Here is a 26,447-nt window from a genome sequence, read left to right as displayed (position 1 = left end):
GTTTGTCTTCCAGTGTTGTTCAGAAGGATATGTTATTTTGTCTTTCAGTGTTGTTCAGCGGGATGTTATTTTGTCTTCCAGTGTTGTTCAGAGGGATATGTTAGTTTGTCTTCCAGTGTTGTTCAGAAAGATGTTAGTAAGAGTCTGATAATATCAGATGCCAGACTACATTTCTCATTGGATGAGAGGGCAACAATAAACAATCGTCTGAACAGGTGCAGCCATTGGAATGGGTGTTGGTTCCTTGACAAAATGTGTGTGTTTGGTGCTCGCGTGCGTGTGTGCCCATGCGTGTGTGTGTGTGTGTGTGTGTGTGTGTGTGTGTGTGTGTGTGTGTGTGTGTGTGTGTGTGTGTGTGAAGCATGAACACGTGGCTTCCCCAGAGGTAATAACAAACCACTGGGACAGAGATATCTGTAGCTAATGAGCTGGTTTCATTAGTGTTCAGTTTAAGACCTTTCTCCCTCTAAACAGAGCAGTAGTGGAGTGAGCCCAGCTAATGCCATTAGTGAGAGCACATGTAATCCCTGTTGCACCTACCCACACACACTGCCAGAGGAAATAGGCATACCTTCTGACAGTAAGCATCTCTGTAACTAGCTCACTAAATCTAGATCTCACACCATCAATACATGGACCCGTAAACAAATGCCTGTACAATCACAGATACCTCCCCTGGCTTCCATCCCAGCAGACACAATGACATACAGCTTTAACACACCTCTGGCCTCTCTTCTTTTACTGGTCCTATATTGAGACAATAATAGGTTACTGTACCTTTAATTACTTTGGGCTTCAGTCTCTTTGTGGGCGTGGTTTCAAATCCCACTGCTGCCACCAAATGTTTAGAGTGAACAAAACAGGTTCTTGCCCTTATTTCATTGGAAAATTACTGTGTCCTCATAGACAAAGGGCACAGCTGTAGTGTTAATTTAGGATCATCTCCTAAACCCAGATTACCAGGGTCCGTTGCTCCTCTATAATCTATCATCACAAACTAGGAGTTTAAGATAGTAGTTTGTAGCCTCCCAGTGAATCAGTAATGGGTGACAGGGTTTGTTTATGCACGCCATCTGTCTCTCCAAACTTCAGATTTCATTTTCATTCTCTTACTGTAAGTCTCAACAAGACAGACGTATTAGAATGTGATGGTGCCAGAGTGATATTGTGAAAGGACGGTAGGGGTGGAGGGGCAAGTCATGTGTTGTTACTCCATCACCTTGAGAGCAAGTGCCTCAGGTGAATTAGTTGTCCTGGGGATAATCATTTGGGACTGTTTGCTAGCTTTTTGACATTTTAGTCATTAACAGACACTCTTATCCAGGGAGATTTATTTACAGGTGCAATTAGGGTTAAGAGCCTTGCTCAAGGGCACGTCAACAGATTTTCACCTAGTCGGCTACTGGCCTGACACTCTTAACCTCTAGGCTACCCGTGGCTGTGTGGGAGAGTGTTGTGTTGACATCGCTCAAGGCAAGGGCTTTGTTCTTCAATGTGCTAGCCCCTTCGCAGCTGATAGCGTGCAGCAGACCAGAGTGGTTACAGTGGGGAAGTGATGCTGATTGTGATGTTGAAATACCTGAGTCAGCGCTGGTGGCTATGTGTGCAGAGAGAGAAGAGACTCTTTAGGACAGGGGACAGTGGGGACGTCTGAACTAGATTTTCCTGGAACTAAGACAGCTGTGACCACGGTAACAATCGTAGTTGTCACGACAACATGTGCAGCGGGCAAAAATAGTTGAAATGATGTCACATTGATGTCCTAATAACATCATAATAATGTAATTTCAACCAGTTTAACTGTGATGGTGTTATTTCAACCAGTTTTGCCCAGGTGGCCTGAGGACCTGGTTGGACCATGGGGCAGAATGGGCAATGTTAGGATATTAGGTCTGTTGTTAGGTTTCAGTCAGTTACATCATGGCAGCAAGCTGATCTCTTATCCCACATTTCTTCAAACTGGGCTGAATCATCATTGCTCATTGGGTTGGACTTGGGCTCTGCACAGGTCATCACCAGCCTGATTCAGCTTACCAACCAGCTAGGGTTGGAGCAAAAACCTATACAGGAGGGCATCTCTCCAGGAACAGGGTTGGAGAGCCCTGATTTCACCCATGGGATGACTCATAGTCACAACCATTTCCATGTTAGTGCACCACGATAGTACGTACATTTCACCGTTCATTTGTCAGACAGCGCATGGTTCAGGTCGCTGAGGTTTTTCCCTTGTAATTGAGACAGTGAATTTCAAAGGCATGTATGATATCATATGACTGATCCTTCATTAGTGGAATGATCACCAGGACGATGAAAGACTGATTCTTAATTAGTGGAAGGATCATCAGGACGATGAAAGACGGATTCTTAATTAGTGGAAGGATCATCAGGACGATGAAAGACTGATTCTTAATTAGAGGAAGGATCATCAGGACGATGAAAGACTGATCCTTAATTAGAGGAAGGATCATCAGGACGATGAAAGACTGATTCTTAATTAGAGGAAGGATCATCAGGACGATGAAAGACTGATTCTTAATTAGAGGAAGGATCATCAGGACGATGAAAGACTGATTCTTAATTAGTGGAAGGATCATCAGGACGATGAAAGACTGATTCTTAATTAGTGGAAGGATCATCAGGACGATGAAAGACTGATTCTTAATTAGAGGAAGGATCATCAGGACGATGAGGGACCCATCCTAGAAGCGTGGGGGGCTTTGGGATAATTAGGAGATTCATCTCGGGGCAATTAAAAGTCTCTGTCTACATTCCAAATGCACCCTATTCTCTATGTAGTGCACTACCCATACCACGCTGGTCAAAGTATTGCACTATGTAGGGAATAGGGTGCCATCTGGGCCTCTGTGGCTGTCTTGTCTGAGGCTCAGAGGCAGGTGTTTGACTCTAATAGCTCCTCTGCTGCTAGACGTTTGACATGGAAGTTGGTCCTCTGGGATCAAAGCCAAGCCGGGGGCAGCTGTGGAGAAGGAGATGTGGTTGCTGGCTTCTGCTCTGGGTGCACAGAAACTTGTATGTCAGCAGTATGCATTGTGTTAAACTAGACTAGGAAATGTGCTTTAATCAGCCAGATCCCTCCATGAAGGCCCTATGATGATTAGAATCATATATTTGATTCCTCCATGATGGCCCTATGATGATTAGAATCATATATTTGATTCCTCCATGAAGGCCCTATGATGATTAGAATCATATATTTGATTCCTCCATGAAGGCCCTATGATGATTAGAATCATATATTTGATCCCTCCATGAAGGCCCTATGATGATTAGAATCATATATTTGATTCCTCCATGAAGGCCCTATGATGATTAGAATCATATATCTGATTCCTCCATGAAGGCCCTATGATGATTAGAATCATATATTTGATTCCTCCATGAAGGCCCTATGATGATTAGAATCATATATTTGATTCCTCCATGAAGGCCCTATGATGATTAGAATCATATATCTGATTTCCTCCATGAAGAATCATATATTTGATTCCTCCCCCTATGATGATTAGAATCATATATTTGATTCCTCCATGAAGGCCCTATGATGATTAGAATCATATATTTGATCCCTCCATGAAGGCCCTATGATGATTAGAATCATATATTTGATTCCTCCATGAAGGCCCTATGATGATTAGAATCATATATTTGATTCCTCCATGAAGGCCCTATGATGATTATTTGAATCTATGATGATTAGAATCATATATTTGATTCCTCCATGAAGGCCCTATGATGATTAGAATCATATATTTGATTCCTCCATGAAGGCCCTATGATGATTAGAATCATATATTTGATCCCTCCATGAAGGCCCTATGATGATTAGCATCCTAACTACTGCCTGTCTTGTATACAGTTGATATGCCATGTTGATTTGATTGTATTGCCATAGGTTGGTTTTGGACTGCCTCCAAGTATATGTTGGTTCTGCAATTCATCAATGGTTCATCAATGTACACAGTGCAGGTCCAGGCACCTGTGCACTGCAGTGACAGCAAGACCAGGTTTACTGAAATAAGCACCGTTTGGATGTATTTTAGTGACATTTTCCACCTCAGCTTCTGTAGTTGGTAAAAGTACGGAATCCGATGCTGGTAATGTAGAGAAGTGAATGTATCTAATGCCGAGCCAGACAGAGACACCAGACTGTATGTCAGACACTTCAAAGAGACTTGAATGTGGGAATCCAAACAGAAGCTCATAGAATGTACAAAGCTCTGGCTTTTCAAAAGTACAGCCTGCCTGCCTGCCTGCCTGCCTGCCTGCCTGCCTGCCTGCCGTTTCTCTCTGTGTGTGGAATGAACATTACCTATAGAGTCGTCATGTCTATCACTCAGACTGGTAACATTACCTATGAGTAGTCATGTCTATCATGAGTAGTCAGTCATAGAGTAGTCATGTCTATCACTCAGACTGATAACGTTACCTATAGAGTAGTCATGTCATCACTCAGACTGGTAACGTTAGTCATGTCTATACTCAGAGACGTAGTCATGTCTATCACTCAGACTGGTAACGTTACCTATAGAGTAGTCATGTCTATCACTCAGACTGGTAACGTTACCTATAGAGTAGTCATGTCTATCACTCAGACTGGTAACGTTACCTATAGAGTAGTCATGTCTATCACTCAGACTGGTAACGTTACCTATAGAGTAGTCATGTCTATCACTCAGACTGGTAACGTTACCTATAGTATATATTCTATGAGTAGAATGATTGTCTTGTCCCAGGCTGGGCTCCAGCAGCACCCTTCTAGTCAGGAGGCCTGTATTTCACGCACCCTTCTGCATCCCAAATGGCACTCTATATTCCCTATTTAGTGAACTACTTATGACCCATAGAGCTCTGGTCAAAAGTAGTGCACTATATAGGGCCTATGTAGGGAATAGGGTTCCATTTGAAAATCAGCCAGGGCTGTCATCAGTCACACTCTGGAGCCCTTGACAGCCCCGATGGATCCTTCAGGACACATACTAATGTGTGTGTGTGTTAATATTTCTGTATGTGTGTTTATGAGTGGGCCGCAGTACAGTGTTTTGACATCTACCATAGACCACACTGCTCCAGGCTCCTAATAAGAACAGCACAGGACTCATTATCTTGCAATAATACTCTAAATAATACCAGACTCCTCACCATGAACCATAGCATCAATGGATAATCATAACATCTGCCTGAAATGGCATCACTTCAACAGTGGGACTGGGGGAATACTGGTTCAGCTCAATGATTCTTGAGTTACTTCATAAGCATACTGAGCTTTCTACTGTATGTATAGTATAGGATATGTGCTTGTGATGCATAAAGTCTAGTTTGTCACAACACACATGTGCATGCCTACACACACACACACACACACACACACACAAACACACTTCAGTCCCATTCAAAATCCCAAATCCAACTTCTGGTCCCCACAAGTATAGTTAAACACGTCCACACACTCAGGCCTGCCTCTGCCTGGGCATTCATTCCAGGTTAATATCTCTGTCTATGTTGCATTCAGCTAATACACCCCAGACTCGTCTCTCTATGACATCACCAGCACCCAACAAAGAATAGTGCAGTGCCTGATGGGAAAATAAATAAACGTTTAGAAAATAAAACAGTATGAGGCAATTAGGTAAACGACTGCATATTCTCCCTGGGGACTGTCTCAATAGTTGTATTAATGTGCCATCTTTCATCATAATTTGTGCTACTCTTGCATGAGGTAATATCTTTATTTTCCCATTATGTTGGCCTGGGAAACTGTAATACATACAAATGTCCTGAAGAGGCCAGTCTTACCATTTGGGATGTTTGGGCAAAGTTAAGAGCTGAGTGTTTTTAGTGGGTTTAATGTTAATGTCACGTATACTCCCTCTCCAGCCTCTAGGACATCAGGCTGCTGATTATCCCGCACACCTGTCACCATTGTCATGGGCAGCAGCGCCTCATGACACTCACCTGGACTCCATCACCTCCTTGATTATCTTCCCTATATCTGTCACTCCCATTGGTTCTTTCCTCAGGTGTTATTGACTCTGTTTTCATGTCGGTGCGGTGTTTGTGTGTTGTGTTTATTTATTAAAACAATCACTCCCTGAACTTGCTTCCTGACTCTCAGCACACTCGTAACAGTTGACCCATTTTAGTGTGTCAATATGCTCTATAAGCCTCGTTCAGATTGGTCCAGTGCTACTGCCAACTCCTTGTGTCACACTCAATCACAATGTCCCAAGCCATTATACAATGTGTCCTTGTGAACCACACTGTACTCTGCACACTAACCCTTGTGATTTCGGAGGATTTGCAACAGGTCCCGGGCTCATTGTCAGAGTATATACATTTATCACCATGGATACTTTATTTCCACACCACCTCAGCTGCATGAGAAAATACTATCTATGTGTCCCAAAAATGGCACCCTATTCCCTATATAGTGCACTACTTTAGACCAGAGCCCTATTCCCTATATAGTGCACTACTTTAGACCAGAGCCCTATGGGTCCGATGCTGGACATAATGTAAATGTCAGAGAGCGGCCTTGCTCCGGTTGAAGCCAGGGTGTTGAGTCCTGAGGCCTGCCTCACTATGGGCATGACACCTCCAGTACAATCACACCTGAATCAAGTCATACAGGGCATGATGATTATTTTAACCAGTTAAATATAGGTCTGCTTGTTCTGACCAGATAAAGGGCTGATGATGTTTTTACCAGTTGAATCAGGTGTACTTGTACAGTGGAACTGGTTGGGGACTAGCTGAGGACAATGGGGGGGGGGGGTACTTAAGGAGAGGTTTGGGTTCATTCCCTTTCTTCCTCGAGCATCCATACACGTACCATGTGATGTGGGTTTTCTCATGATGCTCAGTTAGTCAGTGAGCACTGTATGTCCACACAGACAGAGATCGCTCAGATAGAGCAGGCCTATGAGGCCTGTTATGTTAGGAGTTAAGACAGACCTGCATGGTGCCTCTCTCTAGTCTAACATGAGAATAATGGCCTGCACAGTGCCTCTCTCTAGTATAACATGAGAATAATGGCCTGCACGGTGCCTCTCTAGTCTAACATGAGAATAATGGCCTGCACGGTGCCTCTCTCTAGTCTAACATGAGAATAATGGCCTGCACAGTGCCTCTCTCTAGTCTAACATGAGAATAATGGCCTGCACGGTGCCTCTCTAGTCTAACATGAGAATAATGGCCTGCACAGTGCCTCTCTAGTCTAACATGAGAATAATGGCCTGCACGGTGCCTCTCTAGTCTAACATGAGAATAATGGCCTGCACGGTGCCTCTCTAGTCTAACATGAGAATAATGGCCTGCACATGAGAATAATGGCCTGCACAGTGCCTCTCTAGTCTAACATGAGAATAATGGCCTGCACAGTGCCTCTCTAGTCTAACATGAGAATAATGGCCTGCACAGTGCCTCTCTAGTCTAACATGAGAATAATGGCCTGCACAGTGCCTCTCTAGTCTAACATGAGAATAATGGCCTGTCTAACATGAGAACTGGTGCTCTCTCTAGTCTAACATGACATGAGAATAATGGCCTGCATGAGAATAACTGGTGCCTCTCTAGTCTAACATGAGAATAATGGCCTGCACAGTGCCTCTCTCTAGTCTAACATGAGAATAATGGCCTGCACGGTGCCTCTCTCTAGTCGAACATGAGAATAATGGCCTGCACAGTGCCTCTCTAGTCTAACATGAGAATAATGGCCTGCACAGTGCCTCTCTCTAGTCTAACATGAGAATAATGGCCTGCACAGTGCCTCTCTCTAGTCTAACATGAGAATAATGGCCTGCACAGTGCCTCTCTCTAGTCTAACATGAGAATAATGGCCTGCACGGTGCCTCTCTCTAGTCTAACATGAGAATAATGGCCTGCACGTTGGCTCAGCCCCCTTAGTCACACTAAGCCCTGTAATCCACTGGCCTGATACACATTTCATCCTCAAATGCGTTTTCACAATGTGATATTGTGAATGTGTGTAACACTGTCTGTATTGATGAGGCTAATGTGCAGTAGCAGCAGTAGTAGCCTATGTCCAAGTGAATGTGTATCTCTGGGAGTTGTCCACTGTTGTTGTGTATAGGGCTGTGTTTTCTGGGGTTTTATATCCAGCTGTTTAGCTACGGAACACTATATATTATGTCTAAGAACTTTAGTAGATATGAGCCTTCAGAAATTCTTCCCAAATATTTCATAACTTTACTGGCCAACATCTACTGTCACATTCCAAGGATACCAGGATGCACACACACACACACACACACACACACACACACACACACACACACACACACACACACACGCACACACAACAGCATACCAGCAGACATGACCTTGATGTTGGAACAATACAAGGAAAAATAATATTCAACAAATAGCCATGTTTCCATCTGTCCAGTTGTGAAAACAAACTACAGTGAAACAGTGTGAAAGTTGAATGTGTTTGTGAAGTTTTCCTTTGTTCAGTGTAACAGTGTTAGTCTTTATAGTGTTTGTGAGGTTTTCCTTTGTTCAGTGTAACAGTGTTAGTCTTTATAGTGTTTGTGAGGTTTTCCTTTGTTCAGTGTAACAGTGTTAGTCTTTATAGTGTTTGAGGTTTTCCTTTGTTCAGTGTAACAGTGTTAGTCTTTATAGTGTTTGTGAGGTTTTCCATTGTTCAGTGTAACAGTGTTAGTCTTTATAGTGTTCAGTGTAACAGTTGAGGTTTTCCTTTGTTCAGTGTAACAGTGTTAGTCTTTATAGTGTTTGAGGTTTTCCTTTGTTCAGTGTAACAGTGTTAGTCTTTATAGTGTTTGAGGTTTTCCTTTGTTCAGTGTAACAGTGTTAGTCTTTATAGTGTTTGAGGTTTTCCTTTGTTCAGTGTAACAGTGTTAGTCTTTATAGTGTTTGAGGTTTTCCTTTGTTCAGTGTAACAGTGTTAGTCTTTATAGTGTTTGAGGTTTTCCTTTGTTCAGTGTAACAGTGTTAGTCTTTATAGTGTTTGAGGTTTTCCTTTGTTCAGTGTAACAGTGTTAGTCTTTATAGTGTTTTAAGTTTTCCTTTGCAGTGTAACAGTGTTAGTCTTTATAGTGTTTGAGGTTTTCCTTTGTTCAGTGTAACAGTGTTAGTCTTTATAGTGTTTGAGGTTTTCCTTTGTTCAGTGTAACAGTGTTAGTCTTTATAGTGTTTGAGGTTTTCCTTTGTTCAGTGTAACAGTGTTAGTCTTTATAGTGTTTGAGGTTTTCCTTTGTTCAGTGTAACAGTGTTAGTCTTTATAGTGTCTTTTAGTGTGAAGTTTTCCTTTGTTCAGTGTAACAGTGTTAGTCTTTATAGTGTTTGTTAAGTTTTCCTTTGTTCAGTGTAACAGTGTTAGTCTTTATAGTGTTTGAGGTTTTCCTTTTTCAGTGTAACAGTGTTGTCTTTTCAGTGTAACAGTGTTAGTGTTTTATAGTGTTTGAGGTTTTCCTTTGTTCAGTGTAACAGTGTTAGTCTTTATAGTGTTTGTGAGGTTTTCCTTTGTTCAGTGTAACAGTGTTAGTCTTTATAGTGTTTGAAGTTTTCCTTTGTTCAGTGTAACAGTGTTAGTCTTTATAGTGTTTGAGGTTTTCCTTTGCTTAGTGTAACAGTGTTAGTCTTTATAGTGTTTGAGGTTTTCCTTTGTTCAGTGTAACAGTGTTAGTCTTTATAGTGTTTGAGGTTTTCCATTGTTCAGTGTAACAGTGTTAGTCTTTATAGTGTTTGAGGTTTTCCTTTGTTCAGTGTAACAGTGTTAGTCTTTATAGTGTTTGAGGTTTTCCTTTGTTCAGTGTAACAGTGTTAGTCTTTATAGTGTTTGTTAAGTTTTCCTTTGTTCAGTGTAACAGTGTTAGTCTTTATAGTGTTTGAGGTTTTCCTTTGTTCAGTGTAACAGTGTTAGTCTTTATAGTGTTTGAGGTTTTCCTTTGTTCAGTGTAACAGTGTTAGTCTTTATAGTGTTTGAGGTTTTCCTTTGTTCAGTGTAACAGTGTTAGTCTTTATAGTGTTTGTGAGGTTTTCCTTTGTTCAGTGTAACAGTGTTAGTCTTTATAGTGTTTGAGGTTTTCCTTTGCTTAGTGTAACAGTGTTAGTCTTTATAGTGTTTGAGGTTTTCTTTGTTAGTGTAACATTGTTCAGTGTTTGTGCTTAGTGTAACAGTGTTAGTCTTTATAGTGTTTTGAGGTTTTCCTTTGCTTAGTGTAACAGTGTTAGTCTTTATAGTGTTTTGAGGTTTTCCTTTGTTCAGTGTAACAGTGTTAGTCTTTATAGTGTTTGAGGTTTTCCTTTGCTTAGTGTAACAGTGTTAGTCTTTATAGTGTTTGAGGTTTTCCTTTGTTCAGTGTAACAGTGTTAGTCTTTATAGTGTTTAGTGTTTGGTTTTCCATTGTTCAGTGTAACAGTGTTAGTCTTTATAGTGTTTGAGGTTTTCCTTTGTTCAGTGTAACAGTGTTAGTCTTTATAGTGTTTGAGGTTTTCCTTTGTTCAGTGTAACAAGTCTTTATAGTGTTTGTTAGTGTCTTTATAGTGTTTGAGGTTTTCCATTGTTCAGTGTAACAGTGTTAGTCTTTATAGTGTTTGAGGTTTTCCTTTGTTCAGTGTAACAGTGTTAGTCTTTATTGTTTGTGAAGTTTTCCTTTGTTCAGTGTAACAGTGTTAGTCTTTATAGTGTTTGAGGTTTTCCTTTGCTTAGTGTAACAGTGTTAGTCTTTATAGTGTTTGTGAAGTTTTCCTTTGTTCAGTGTAACAGTGTTAGTCTTTATAGTGTTTGAGGTTTTCCTTTGCTTAGTGTAACAGTGTTAGTCTTTATAGTGTTTGAGGTTTTCCTTTGCTTAGTGTAACAGTGTTAGTCTTTATAGTGTTTGAGGTTTTCCTTTGCTTAGTGTAACAGTGTTAGTCTTTATAGTGTTTGTGTGTTAGTCTTTATAGTGTTTTTTCCTTTGCTTAGTGTAACAGTGTTAGTCTTTATAGTGTTTTGAGGTTTTCCTTTGTTCAGTGTAACAGTGTTAGTCTTTATAGTGTTTTTAGTGTAACAGTGTTAGTCTTTATAGTGTTTTGAGGTTTTCCTTTGTTCAGTGTAACAGTGTTAGTCTTTATAGTGTTTTGAGGTTTTCCTTTATAGTGTTTGAGGTTTTCCTTTGTTCAGTGTAACAGTGTTAGTCTTTATAGTGTTTGAGGTTTTCCTCAGTGTAACAGTGTTAGTCTTTATAGTGTTTTGAGGTTTTCCATTGTTCAGTGTAACAGTGTTAGTCTTTATAGTGTTTTTAAGTTTTCCATTGTTCAGTGTAACAGTGTTAGTCTTTATAGTGTTTGAGGTTTTCCTTTGTTCAGTGTAACAGTGTTAGTCTTTATAGTGTTTAGGTTTTCCTTTCTTAGTGTAACAGTGTTAGTCTTTATAGTGTTTGAGGTTTTTTTGCTTAGTGTAACAGTGTTAGTCTTTATAGTGTTTTTATAGTTTTCCTTTGTTCAGTGTAACAGTGTTAGTCTTTATAGTGTTTGTGAAGTTTTCCTTTGCTTAGTGTAACTTTATAGTGTTTAGTCTTTGTTCAGTTAACAGTGTTAGTCTTTATAGTGTTTGTGAAGTTTTCCATTGTTCAGTGTAACAGTGTTAGTCTTTATAGTGTTTGAGGTTTTCCTTTGTTCAGTGTAACAGTGTTAGTCTTTATAGTGTTTTGAGTTTTCCTTTGTTCAGTGTAACAGTGTTAGTCTTTATAGTGTTTGTGAAGTTTTCCTTTGTTCAGTGTAACAGTGTTAGTCTTTATAGTGTTTGTTAAGTTTTCTTTATAGTGTTTGTTCAGTGTAACAGTGTTAGTCTTTATAGTGTTTGAGGTTTTCCTTTGTTCAGTGTAACAGTGTTAGTCTTTATAGTGTTTGTTAAGTTTTCCTTTGTTCAGTGTAACAGTGTTAGTCTTTATAGTGTTTGAGGTTTTCCTTTGTTCAGTGTAACAGTGTTAGTCTTTATAGTGTTTGTTAGTTTTCTTTTTGTTCAGTGTAACAGTGTTAGTCTTTATAGTGTTTTGAGGTTTTCCTTTGTTCAGTGTAACAGTGTTAGTCAGTGTTAGTCTTTATAGTGTTTGAGGTTTTCCTTTGCTTAGTGTAACAGTGTTAGTCTTTATAGTGTTTGAGGTTTTCCTTTGTTCAGTGTAACAGTGTTAGTTTTCTTTTTATAGTGTTGTCTTTATTGTTTGAGGTTTTCCTTTGTTCAGTGTAACAGTGTTAGTCTTTATAGTGTTTGAGGTTTTCCTTTGTTCAGTGTAACAGTGTTAGTCTTTATAGTGTTTGAGGTTTTCCTTTGTTAGTGTAACAGTGTTAGTCTTTATAGTGTTTGAGGTTTTCCTTTGTTCAGTGTAACAGTGTTAGTCTTTATAGTGTTTGAGGTTTTCCTTTGCTTAGTGTAACAGTGTTAGTCTTTATAGTGTTTGAGGTTTTCCTTTGCTTAGTGTAACAGTGTTAGTCTTTATAGTGTTTGTGAGGTTTTCCTTTGCTTAGTGTAACAGTGTTAGTCTTTATAGTGTTTTGAGGTTTTCCTTTGCTTAGTGTAACAGTGTTAGTCTTTATAGTGTTTGAGGTTTTCCTTTGTTCAGTGTAACAGTGTTAGTCTTTATAGTGTTTGAGGTTTTCCTTTGCTTAGTGTAACAGTGTTAGTCTTTATAGTGTTTGTGAGGTTTTCCTTTGTTCAGTGTAACAGTGTTAGTCTTTATAGTGTTTGAGGTTTTCCTTTGTTCAGTGTAACAGTGTTAGTCTTTATAGTGTTTGAGGTTTTCCTTTGTTCAGTGTAACAGTGTTAGTCTTTATAGTGTTTGAGGTTTTCCTTTGTTCAGTGTAACAGTGTTAGTCTTTATAGTGTTTGAGGTTTTCCTTTGCTTAGTGTAACAGTGTTAGTCTTTATAGTGTTTGAGGTTTTCCTTTGCTTAGTGTAACAGTGTTAGTCTTTATAGTGTTTGTGAGGTTTTCCTTTGTTCAGTGTAACAGTGTTAGTCTTTATAGTGTTTTGAGGTTTTCCTTTGCTTAGTGTAACAGTGTTAGTCTTTATAGTGTTTGAGGTTTTCCTTTGTAACAGTGTTTAGTGTAACAGTGTTAGTCTTTATAGTGTTTGTGAGGTTTTCCTTTGCTTAGTGTAACAGTGTTAGTCTTTAGGTTTTCCTTTGCTTAGTGTAACAGTGTTAGTCTTTATAGTGTTTGTTGAAGTTTTCCTTTGTTCAGTGTAACAGTGTTAGTCTTTATAGTGTTTGTGAAGTTTTCCTTTATAGTGTTTGTTCAGTGTAACAGTGTTAGTCTTTATAGTGTTTTGAGGTTTTCCTTTGTTCAGTGTAACAGTGTTAGTCTTTATAGTGTTTTGAGGTTTTCCTTTGTTCAGTGTAACAGTGTTAGTCTTTATAGTGTTTGAGGTTTTCCTTTGCTTAGTGTAACAGTGTTAGTCTTTATAGTGTTTTGAGGTTTTCCTTTGTTCAGTGTAACAGTGTTAGTCTTTATAGTGTTTGAGGTTTTCCTTTGTTCAGTGTAACAGTGTTAGTCTTTATAGTGTTTGTTTGAGGTTTTCCTTTGCTTAACAGTGTAACAGTGTTAGTCTTTATAGTGTTTTGAGGTTTTTTCCAGTGTTTTGTTCAGTGTAACAGTGTTAGTCTTTATAGTGTTTGTGAAGTTTTCCATTGTTCAGTGTAACAGTGTTAGTCTTTATAGTGTTTTGAGGTTTTCCTTTGCTTAGTGTAACAGTGTTAGTCTTTATAGTGTTTGTGAGGTTTTCCTTTGCTTAGTGTAACAGTGTTAGTCTTTATAGTGTTTGAGGTTTTCCTTTGTTCAGTGTAACAGTGTTAGTCTTTATAGTGTTTGAGGTTTTCCTTTGCTTAGTGTAACAGTGTTAGTCTTTATAGTGTTTGTTTTCCTTTGAGTGTAACAGTTTTCCTTTGTTCAGTGTAACAGTGTTAGTCTTTATAGTGTTTGAGGTTTTCCTTTGCTTAGTGTAACAGTGTTAGTCTTTATAGTGTTTGAGGTTTTCCTTTGTTCAGTGTAACAGTGTTAGTCTTTATAGTGTTTGAGGTTTTCCTTTGTTCAGTGTAACAGTGTTAGTCTTTATAGTGTTTGAGGTTTTCCTTTGTTCAGTGTAACAGTGTTAGTCTTTATAGTGTTTGAGGTTTTCCTTTTTGTTCAGTGTAACAGTGTTAGTCTTTATAGTGTTTGTGAGGTTTTCCTTTGTTCAGTGTAACAGTGTTAGTCTTTATAGTGTTTTGAGGTTTTCCTTTGTTCAGTGTAACAGTGTTAGTCTTTATAGTGTTTGTGAAGTTTTCCTTTGTTCAGTGTAACAGTGTTAGTCTTTATAGTGTTTGAGGTTTTCCTTTGCTTAGTGTAACAGTGTTAGTCTTTATAGTGTTTGTGAGGTTTTCCTTTATAGTGTTTGCTTTAGTGTAACAGTGTTAGTCTTTATAGTGTAACAGTGTGTAACAGTGTTAGTCTTTATAGTGTTTTGAGGTTTTCCTTTGTTCAGTGTAACAGTGTTAGTCTTTATAGTGTTTGTGAAGTTTTCCTTTGTTCAGTGTAACAGTGTTAGTCTTTATAGTGTTTGAGGTTTTCTTTATAGTGTTTGTTCAGTGTAACAGTGTTAGTCTTTATAGTGTTTGTGAGGTTTTCCTTTGCTTAGTGTAACAGTGTTAGTCTTTATAGTGTTTGAGGTTTTCCTTTGTTCAGTGTAACAGTGTTAGTCTTTATAGTGTTTGTGAGGTTTTCCTTTGTTCAGTGTAACAGTGTTAGTCTTTATAGTGTTTGTGAGGTTTTCCTTTGCTTAGTGTAACAGTGTTAGTCTTTATAGTGTTTGAGGTTTTCCTTTGTTCAGTGTAACAGTGTTAGTCTTTATAGTGTTTGAGGTTTTCCTTTGTTCAGTGTAACAGTGTTAGTCTTTATAGTGTTTGAGGTTTTCCTTTGTTCAGTGTAACAGTGTTAGTCTTTATAGTGTTTGTGAGGTTTTCCTTTGTTCAGTGTAACAGTGTTAGTCTTTATAGTGTTTGTGAGGTTTTCCTTTGTTCAGTGTAACAGTGTTAGTCTTTATAGTGTTTGTGAAGTTTTCCATTGTTCAGTGTAACAGTGTTAGTCTTTATAGTGTTTGTGAAGTTTTCCATTGTTCAGTGTAACAGTGTTAGTCTTTATAGTGTTTGAGGTTTTCCTTTGCTTAGTGTAACAGTGTTAGTCTTTATAGTGTTTGTGAGGTTTTCCTTTGTTCAGTGTAACAGTGTTAGTCTTTATAGTGTTTGAGGTTTTCCTTTGTTCAGTGTAACAGTGTTAGTCTTTATAGTGTTTGTGAGGTTTTCCTTTGTTCAGTGTAACAGTGTTAGTCTTTATAGTGTTTGTGAGGTTTTCCTTTGCTTAGTGTAACAGTGTTATTCTTTATAGTGTTTGTGAGGTTTTCCTGTGCTTAGTGTAACAGTGTTAGTCTTTATAGAGTGAACTGGAACACACTGACTGCCATATTCAACTAATGATCTGGCACGTCTTTAATGAAGATAATGTCAGCTCATCAGTCATGACTTAGTCAGTGGTTTCTGATTAGATCTATTTGACAGTAGGCCTATGTGACATACAGGTGAAGTCGGAAGTTTACATACAGTACACCTTAGCCAAATACATTTAAACTTTGTTGTACTGTAGATGACAAATACTTGACTTTGTTGTCCTTAGGCCATTTTGCCACAACTTTGGAAGTATGCTTGGGGTCATTGTCCATTCGGAAGACCCATTTGTGACCAAGCTTTAACTTATTGACTGATGTCTTGAGATGTTGCCTCAATATATCCACATAATTTTCCTTCCTCATGATGCCATCTATTTTGTGAAGTGCACCAGTCCCTCCTGCAGCAAAGCACCCCCACAGCATGATGTTGCCACTGTTAGGTTGTAGTCTACAGTACACTGGTTTTATAACACCATGGTCAGGTTGTAGTCTACAGTACACTGGTTTTATAAGACCGTGGTCAGGTTGTAGTCTACAGTAAACTGGTTTTATAACACCATGGTCAGGTTGTAGTCTACAGTACACTGGTTTTATAAGACCGTGGTCAGGTTGTAGTCTACAGTACACTGGTTTTATAACACCATGGTCCAGTTGTAGTCTACAGTTCACCGGTTTTATAACACCATGGTCCAGTTGTTGTCTACAGTAAACTGGTTTTATAACACCATGGTCAGGTTGTAGTCTACAGTAAACTGGTTTTATAACACAGTGGTCAGGTTGTAGTCTACAGTAAACTGGTTTTATAACACCATGGTCAGGTTGTAGTCTACAGTAAACTGGTTTTATAACACCGTGGTCAGGTTGTAGTCTACAGTAAACTGGTTTTATAACACCGTGGTCAGGTTGTAGTCTACAGTAAACTGATTTTATAACACCGTGGTCAGGTTGTAGTCTACAGTACACTGGTTTTATAAGACCGTGGTCAGGTTGTAGTCTACAGTACACTGGTTTTATAACACCATGGTCCAGTTGTAGTCTACAGTACACTGGTTTTATAACACCATGGTCCAGTTGTAGTCTACAGTACACTGGTTTTATAACACCATGGTCCAGTTGTTGTCTACAGTAAACTGGTTTTATAACACCATGGTCAGGTTGTAGTCTACAGTAAACTGGTTTTATAACACCATGGTCAGGTTGTAGTCCACAGTACACTGGTTTTATAAGACCGTGGTCAGGTTGTAGTCTACAGTAAACTGGTTTTATAACACCATGGTCAGGTTGTAGTCTACAGTAAACTGGTTTTATAACACCATGGTCAGGTTGTAGTCTACAGTAAACTGGTTTTATAAGGAAGCTTTATTCATTACTTTTTACACTTTTTTCCAGAAAAATGCATATTTCTTTGGATGTAATCTGACCAGGTAACATCCAAAATAACATATGTCCCATGACGTGTTATTCTTCTCATGGTAAATATGTTGTTACTAGTTGGTTGTAATTTGGTTATATGATGACTTCTCAACTAGTTTTCAACCAGAAACGTCATTAAAGATGCATTTGAAAATGTTGGTAGACAAAGATGCTTTACAGTACATCATTGAGAGAACAGAATTGAATTTGCCCTTTTCAGTAATGGAATTATTTCCTGCTTATTTAGACCAGTAAGCCGCCGCATGATTTAATGTCCTAAAACAAAGACCTTTCTTTACACTCTATCAGCAGCCGTGACATTTACATAATATTTACATAAACATCCAGTTTACATCAGATTTACTGAAGTATCCTCTTTGCATCTGTTAATGTGGATCAAGGAGAGGATGAGTATGAGTGCAACACATTTGCAGTTTTGCCTACAGTTAAGAATGTCAGAATCCTAGTGCATTTTGGTATGAATAAGGTAAGGGCTCTTCTCCTATCGCTTGTCTTTGGGTTTATGCAGAGCTTGAGGGGTGAACTGCTTACAGTGAATTGGATCATTGTTGGAACCGGTCAACAAACACACACAGAGTAGTACATTGTCATCATGTCTATCTCAAGTTGGCATTTAGGAGCACAACAGGGGCGTTCAGTGAATATCCCCCAAAGGAGGATTCCCATACTGTGGCTTAGTGGTGACCAACATGGGACAGAGGTGCTATTTGGACTTCAAATCAACAACAACTTCAAAATGCTTTATAGCATTGCTAGATGCTTCACAAGTCATTTACAAGTAAAGTCATACTAGAAAAGTATGTTTTGTTTTAGGTAGAACTCAATATGTGTTTAATGATGTGTGGCACATGAGTGGTCCCTCTCCCATGTAGGCTTATTCTCAAACTGAGATGCTGAAGAGAAAATGACCCAACACCGGGCCTAGGGCCCATAGACACGTCTGTCGATGTGAAAGGATCAGACCAATACACGCCGTGTGGTAGTAGCTCTGCCTAGTCCTCTCATAGACTTGGTGGTACATTTACTGTGTGGCTTGTAGGCCTGCTCTGAGTCATGTAGTAGAACTAGACCTTGTAGACCTGCTCTGAGTCATGTAGTAGAACTAGACCTTGTAGGCCTGCTCTGAGTCATGTAGTAGAACTAGACCTTGTAGGCCTACTCTGAGTCATGTAGTAGAACTAGACCTAGACTGAGTCTAGAACTAGACCTTGTAGGCCTGCTCTGAGTCATGTAGTAGAACTAGACCTTGTAGGCCTGCTCTGAGTCATGTAGTAGAACTAGACCTTATAGGCCTGCTCTGAGTCATGTAGTAGAACTAAACCGTTCCCGGCTGCTGAGTGGCGCAGCAGTCTAAGGCGCTGTATCTCACTACTAGAGGCATCACTACATCAGACACCCTGGTTAGAATCCAGCCTGTATCACAACCGGCCATGATTGGGAGTCCCATAGGGCGGCGCACAATTGGCCCAGCGTCGTCCGGGTTTGGGCGATGTAGGCCGTCATTGTAAATAAGACTTTGTTCTTAACAGACTTTCCTAGCTAAATAAGGGTTATATTTAAAACAAAAACCACATCTCCACCAGTGTCTTGGGGTTGTTTCAGGATGGGACCAACATCTTCTTCACACCACCTCTCCCAGTTGGTCAGACCAGAGAGAGAGAATAAGGAGAAAGTAGATGACTCTTTCCCAATTTGTCTTCCATTGATTGCATCCTCTCTTTACGTCGCATTGGAGGAGAAGGTCTGAGGGGAGGGACATTTGATTGATCTTTTCCTCCAATGTGGTTTAAGAAGGAGGCAAGAAGACTAATTGGAAGAGAGGCTACCTGTCATTCCCTCTCTCCCACTTCCCGCCTCCCAAGACTGCTCTAACAGCATTCCTCCTCTTGGGCTTAGTGTTTAAACAGGCCAGGACATGCTCCTACCATCTCTGACTTCTAACTGCAGTGCCGCAAGACGTGCTGGTGTTGTGACAGGAGTCCTGCTCATCTTTACCAGAATTACCACAGTATAGTATTGATGTTTAATGAAGATGTCAGCGGACTGATCCAAGCCCAGTAAACCTCTGTAGAGCTACAGAGAAAAAGATGCCACAGAGATGACTTCTTACCAATATTGCTACAAGACCAGTTGAGTAACAGTAGGAAACAGGTGTAATGCAATGTAAGACTTGTAATAAGCATGTATGACCCCTCATTTGGGCTCCCGAGTGGCGCAGCGGTCTAAGGCGCTGCATCTCAGTGCTAGAGGCGTCACTATAGACCCTGGTTTGAATCCAGGCTGCATCACAACTGGTCGTGATTGGTAGTCCCATAGGGCGGCACACAATTGGCCCAGCGTTAGGGTTTGGCTGGGTTAGGGTTTGACCAGGGTAGGCCGTCATTGTAAATAAGAATTTGTTCTTAACTGACTTGCCTAGTTAAATAAAGGTTAAATAAATAACAGCCATTGCAGTGTAGATACAACATATTATACAGGCATTATGAAGGCTCATACCCTATATGTACAGTTGAAGTTGGACGTTTACATACACCTTAGCCAAATACACTCAGTTTTTCACAATTCCTGACATTTAATCCCAGTAACAATTCTTAGGTCTTAGGTCTTAGGTCATTTAGGATCACCACTTTTATTTGAGCAATGAAATGTCAGAATAAGAGAGAGTGATTTATTTCAGATTTTATTTATTTCATCACATTCCCAGTGGGTCATAAGTTTACCTACACTCAATTAGTATTTGGTAGCATTGCCTTTAAATTGTTTAACTTGGGTTAAAAGTTTCGGGTAGCCTTCCACAAGCTTCCCACAATAAGCTGGTTGAATTTTGGCCCATTCCTCCTGACAGAGCTGGTGTAACTGAGTCAGGTTTGTAGGCCTCCTTGACCGCACACGCTTTTTCAGTTCTGCCCACATGGGATTGAGCGGACCTCTTTGTGATGGCCACTCCAATACCTTGACTTTGTTGTCCTTAGGCCATTTTTCCACAACTTTGGAAGTATGCTTGGGGTCATTGTCCATTTGGAAGACCCATTTTCGACCAAGCTTTAACTTCCTGACTGATGTCTTGACATGTTGCTTCAAATATATCCACATAATTTTCCTACCTCATGATGCCATCTATTTTGTGAAGCGCACCAGTCCCTCCTGCAGCAAAGCACCCCCACAGCATGATGCTGCCACCCCCGTGTTTCACTGTTGAGATGGTGTTCTTCGGCTTGCAAGCCTCCCCCTTTTTCCTCCAAACCTGTTGATGGTCATTATGGCCAAACAGTTATATTTTTGTTTCATCAGACCAGAGGACATTTCTCCAAAAAGTATGATCTTTGTCCCCATGTGCAGTTGCAAACCATAGTCTGACTTTTTTTATGGCGGTTTTGGAGCCGTGGCTTCTTCCTTGCTGAGCGGCCTTTCAGGTTTTGTCAATATAGGACTCGTTTTACTGTGGTTATAGATATTCTTGTGCCTGTTTCCTCCAGCATCTTCACAAGATCCTTTTCTGTTGTTCTGGGATTGATTTGCACTTTACGCACAAAAATACGTTCATCTCTAGGAGACCGAACGCGTCTCCTCCCTGAGCGGTATGACGGCTGCGTGGTTCCATGGTGTTTATACTTGCGTACTATTGTTTGTACAGATGAACGGGGTACCTTCAGGCATTTAGAAATGTCTCCCAAAGATGAACCAGACTTCTGTAGGTCTTAAAAAAGAAATTCTGAGGTCTTGGCTGATTTGTTTTGATTTTCCCACGATGTGAAGCAAAGAGGCACTGAGTTTGAAGTTAGGCCTTGAAATACATCCACAGATACACCTCCAATTGACTCAAATGATGTCAATTAGCCTATCCAAAGCTTCTAAAGCCATGACATCATTTTCTGGAATTTTCCAAGCTGTTTAAAGGCACAGTCAACTTAGTGTATGTAAACTTCTGACCCACTGGAATTGTGAAACAGTGAATTACAAGTGAAATAATCTGTCAGGAAACAATTGTTGCAAAATGACTTGTGTCACAAAGTAGATGTCCTAACAGACTTGACAAAACTATAGTTTGTTAACAAGACATTTGTGGAGTGGTTGAAAAACGAGATTGATTGACTCCAACCTAAGTGTATGTAAACTTCCAACTTCAACTGTACACACAGGAGTAAAGAATTACACCCAAGTGTTACAAAAAGTTGCATTAATGTTGTAGAATGTGTTGTGCAACTGAACTGTGTTATGGCACAACCAGTTTGTAAGAGTAATTAGCCTATAGTATCGGGTGACTGTCACTATGATGAGATGTGAATGACAGCATAGGGCCTAGGCCAAGGGCAGACTGGGACCAGAAATCGGCCAGGGCATTTCATCACGCTGGAATCTGACAATTTTGGGCAGGTTTCTGTGTCTGTGCTCATTAACCTGTTTAATTTACTAATAACTAATAAAATAACTTAAAATACTGTATGGTTATGTATCTCTCTTTGGCATAATACTGCCACAAACAAGGGCCTACATTATAAGTAGGCTAACAATGAAAAAGTAATTTCTTTACTTTTCATTCAAGGCACCGATAGTTTGTGTTCCTGTTTATTGTCTCATTGTATTGTGAGGTAGAGTTGCAGTATTCTGAAGTCGACCTATGTGGCCACACACACACACACACACCTCCGATTTGAGTCTGACGGATGTGGTGGAGTGTTGAAGGCAGCGATATTGCACAGATTGCCAATGTGCTGCACTATCTGTGTGTCAATCTCTTTCCCTGCCTCCACCACCACTCAACTCTGCTGCCTGTTTTCCTCCCAACAACAGCAGGGTGTGTGTGTGCAGGTCCGCCTGATCTCAGTTTAACAAGGCAACAGGTCGGAATAGAGTGAAATAGTAATGGCGTCTTTTTGTAGGAAATAACTCTCATGGTTCATTGAATAAAGCCTATGGGGAAATGAATGGCGTTTTTGGAGGGTTTTTGGAAAAACACTGAAAATAAGGTCTGTAGTTAACACCGGTTTAGGAGATCTTATACGTTTTGTTCAAATCAAACTTTATTTGTCACATGTGCCGAATACAACATGTGTAGGTAGACCTTACCATGAAATGCTTACTTACAAGCCCTTAACCAACAGTGCAGTTAAAGAAAGAGTTAAGAAAATATTTACCTAATAAACTAAAGTAAAATTATTATAAAATAACAATGAGGCCATATACAGGGCGTACCAGTACTGGGTCATAGTGCGGGGGTACAGGTTAGTCAAGGTAAAATAGAAATAGAAATAGAAATCGCTGATCACACTTGTGACGTTGGCTAGCCAAGCTCATGCCCATAAACGTGTCATCGGGTCTAACGCCAAACTGCGCATGTGCAGGGCGTCAAAACATTGGCACTCCTTCGATATAAAGTTGTTTTTGACAAAAATTAAAACGTGCCAGTATGTCACTTTCACGCGGTTGGAGTAATGGCATGTTCAACTCCTTAATATATTGGCTCGCATCTAGGTTGTGCCTTTCGATTGCGAGAAAATGAACAACGAAGGAAGAATGTTTCCTTTCTCTCATTGACTTCTCAAACCCCAAAACTCGGCCTGGTCTGTTTCACCAGTGTTCCCTGGGTTAGAAGCTCTGTGATTATACTGCGCATTACGCAAAGACGTGCGTGCCATTTGCCGCGCCTCTTCCCGAACAGAGTCACTGCTGCGCAGATACAGATTGGCTTGTCAAAGTACGCGAAACCACTCCCTTCAACTGCTAACTCCCTTCCTTTGAACCCATCAGATACCGTGTTTTATAGACGTGAATCCATTACATAATAGTAAAAGTTATTCAATTAACCGTTTAAATAGCATTGGTTTCGTATCCGCAAGGTGAGCGGTGAAAACTTTGAAGCACCCACTCATTTGGAATAGCCTACTAGACCGGAAAATGGTTCTCAAATCGGAAGACGGAGTCGGTAAGTTATACTACATAGTGAGAAAAATATTATTCTGATCTGAAATGTATTCGCAAAGTTTGCTCACTTGTTGTCAATAGATAGCCGATTCAATTCTGTGTTTTACGAAATGATTCAGAGAGCTCAGAAGTTTAGTCTGTAATGAGCTTTGGTGGTGAGCGTGAGAACTCACCCACAAAATGTCTTCTACTCTGAGTCGGCGATCGGGTGGCCGTGCTTACAATGTTTACTTACTAAGTTGACTAAGAAACAGTTCCTCCCGGAATGCCACTGATTTACATAGTCCTGAAAACAAATTCCATGCAGCCTACTATTCTAAGGAAAGTTGTTGGGGTTATGATCATATTCATTGTCAATAGATTCCGTTTCTTATATCAGTTGTCTCACACATTTGTTATTTTGAGGTTATGTTATTTATTAGCCATGTATTATTTAATTTAGAGACCTTCAATGTATTTCTACAATAATAGTAGAGGGACAGCCTCATTTTTCCTGAATAAATAATGTAGGCCTATTTCCATGCTTGACACATTGTAACATTAGTTACAGGGATGCATTGTAAAACACATAATGCGTTGTGAATCTATAGATTACCAGCACATTTGATGTATTATTCTGGTTGAACAGGATCTTGCTGTTCAACTGTTGTGTTTTTGTGTTTAGTGTCACTTTACAGTGAATGAATCACTATAAGGGTCTGTTCACTAGCAACAGGTGTTTGTCTGCAGCCCTGCAGTTTCATTACCAAAGTAGACAGTTGGCACGTTCAGTAACACTTAGCAAGAGCCTAAAGTGATCTTATATCTGTGTAATAATGCTCAGTACTTTAGTAACAATATTGCATTCATGTTTTTGTTGTCATGGTAATTGCTTTGTAATGGAGTTGAGTAGTTTTAGTAATTACACAAGAGGAGTTAGGATTATTCCACCTGGGTAATAACAAACCCGCTCCATTAAATGCCATTACTAATACATCACAATGTTAATGCAATGTTATTACAAGAGCAATCACAGTTTTAGAAGAGCAACTTCATGTTAAATACCACCACACATTCTAAAGAGATCAGCCATATTGTTCTTTGGGTGTAATTTCAGTCAATGCTTCTTTCTTTAAGCAAGATCCCCCTCTTATTAGGCTAGCAATTACCATTAGTCATAACCATTAAATGTGTCATTTTCCTATAAAAGACCCTGTCGCCTTTGATGTCTGTAGTGAAAAGAGGAGGCCTTCATGTTGCCTGTATTGTTTAATGTTCTTTTCATCTATGGTTTGGTGAGACTGTGGGTCGTTATAATTCGCAGTTTTAGCATATACCCTGACTCTGCTTGCACTGAACGCAAGAGAAGTGACAATTTCCCTAGTTAATATTGCCTGCTAACATGACATTTATTTCAACTACATATACAGGTTTAAAATATATCTTATTTTGTATTGATTTTAAGAAAGACATTGATGTTTATGGTTTTGGTACATTATTGCAATGATTGTGCTTTTTTCGCGAATGTGCTTTGTTAAATCATCATCACCTGTTTGGTGAAGTAGGCTGTGATTCGATGATAAATTAACATGCACCACATTGATTATATGCAACGCAGGACAAGCTAGATAAACTAGTAATATCATCAACCATGTGTAGTTAACTAGTTATTATCTGAAGAATGATTGTTTTTTATAAGATAAGTTTAATGCTAGCTAGCAGCTTACCTTGGCTCCTTGAAGCCACAAGGTCCTTTTGATGCTGCACTCGCGTAACAGGTGGTCAGCCTGCCAAGCCGTTTCCTCGTGGAGAGCAATGTAATCGGCTTCCAAAAAGGCAGATTATCGATTGTTATGAAAACTTGAAGTCGGCCCAAATTAGTCGGCCATGCCGATTTTAATCTGTTGACCTCTACTGTGAACCCCTCTGACTGACTGAACCATTCTGAATGACTGACTGTCTGAACCCCTCTGACTGACAGTATGCCACATGCCAGATGATTTAGTTACAGTATGGAATTCACAACTAAATGTTTGCCAGCTAGATATCTTCTAACTATTAAGTTAACTGTCTAGAATGTGCTCAATGCTCTGCAGTTGTTCATTTGTGGTTTACTAACTTAGTAGCTATTTATCTAGCTAAGTGGTTAGCTTCTTGCAATCAAGCTCCTCTTGGTAAGAGCAGAGAATCCCCTCCGAATCAAGAGCCTTGCTGTCTAATATTAGTTTTGTGAGTGAACTAAATAGGGCATCGGGTACCATTTGGACTCTCTGTCTCTAGGCCTGGTTACTGTGCTGATAACATTTCCCCAGGAGTGGCCCCTTTCTCTCTGGCAGTCACATTGGACGCAGGCGGGCTCAGCGGAACCAAGCCATCTCTTTCCTTCCTTCCTTCCTTCCTCTCTCTCTCTCTGTCTTCTACAGTTCTAGAACAGGTTGCAACAGGTTGACTGTTTGTCATAACAGCAGAAGTCACTGATCAGTGCTGTTGATGGGGTCCCTGTGTTACAGACTGTAACGGCTGCAGTGCTGCTGCTAACAGTCAGTTTTGTTGTGACCTCTGTAGCGACGCATTTCAAGAACTCTGAAAATGTGCCATTCAAATGTTGTGGCTGGGCTGCCCATGCTTTGGTTGTGTACTTTTAGGAACTTGATTTGTTTGGGCTGTGGGGGAGGGAGGTTAAAGTGAAAGGATGTTTTTTTGATCTATTACATATAGAGCTGTACATGCTAGAGTGCCTACCCATAGTATTCACTGATGGGATCTCTATTGTGTGCTCGGTAATGTGACTGGAATAATAGATTACTCTGTGTGTGTCTCTGTGTCTCTGTGTGTCTCTGTGTCTGTGTGTCTCCTGTGTGTCTCCGTGTGTGTCTCCTGTGTCTCCTGTGTGTCTCTGTGTGTCTCTGTGTGTCTCTGTGTGTCTCTGTGTGTCTCTGTGTGAAATAGAGAGTATTAAAGGGAGCAGGAGAAAGAGAGACCATAGGAACAATGTTAGAGATGGAAGCTATGTGATGATGGTGTCCCAGACAGCTGTGTGAAGCATCGTTGCTTGGCTTTGGGGTCAGTCTGACTAATGGCTATAGTCTGGAGATGATGCATCTCAGCCTATGTTCCATTATACTAGCAAACAATACACAACCCATTTCTTGATCCTACGTCATTTGCAAGTGTGGACAGTGGAAAACAAAAAAGGTCCTGCTCCTCAGAGTGGAGGGTGGAGGACTGTGGTCATGAAGGAGGAGGAGGTTGTGTTGGGGTGTACTACACCTTTCCCACAGTCAGGGCGTTGACTGACTGCCGCTCACTCTGCGCTTTCTCTCTGCCCTAGAGCTGTGAGAAACGGCCACAACAGGAAGCCAGCAGAGCTCCCAATGAGCCTGGCAGGAAGTGACGTGTGTGTCTGTGTTGGAGGGGGGTACACACACACACACACACACACACACACACACACACACACACACACACACACACCCCGGGTGGGTGGGATAGTGTGTGCGTGTCTGTCTTGTGTGACAACCACTGTGTGTGTGGCTGGCTCTGTGTCAGCTACTGGTGTGGACGGCCTACAATGCCAGTGGGGATGTTGACAGTATGACGAGGCATCAGGGGCTTCAGCATCAACATGGAGCAAAGATGGCTGTTGTAGGTATAT

General features: G+C 40.2%; 1 protein-coding gene across 3 annotated transcripts in view; it reads left to right on the top strand.

The window, feature by feature from the left end:
* Positions 1-26,447, top strand: part of cyth1a (cytohesin 1a) — a 141,814-nt gene that overhangs the window by 23,796 nt on the left and 91,571 nt on the right. Inside the window, exon 1 of one of the 3 annotated variants that reach the window (XM_065010678.1) lies at positions 22,558-22,814. The exons of the other annotated variants lie outside the window; for them this stretch is intronic. Within the exon in view, the coding sequence (XP_064866750.1) occupies positions 22,787-22,814 (28 nt within the window). The 5' untranslated portion in view covers positions 22,558-22,786. Of the gene's footprint in view, positions 1-22,557; positions 22,815-26,447 lie in introns of those variants that run through there. 3 annotated transcript variants of the gene reach the window in all.

This window comes from Oncorhynchus nerka, linkage group LG26, assembly GCF_034236695.1.
Source record: "Oncorhynchus nerka isolate Pitt River linkage group LG26, Oner_Uvic_2.0, whole genome shotgun sequence".
Taxonomy (NCBI): Eukaryota; Metazoa; Chordata; class Actinopteri; order Salmoniformes; family Salmonidae; genus Oncorhynchus; species Oncorhynchus nerka.
The sequence above is the reverse complement of the archived record's forward strand: the minus strand, read 5'-3'. Positions and strand labels throughout refer to the sequence as shown.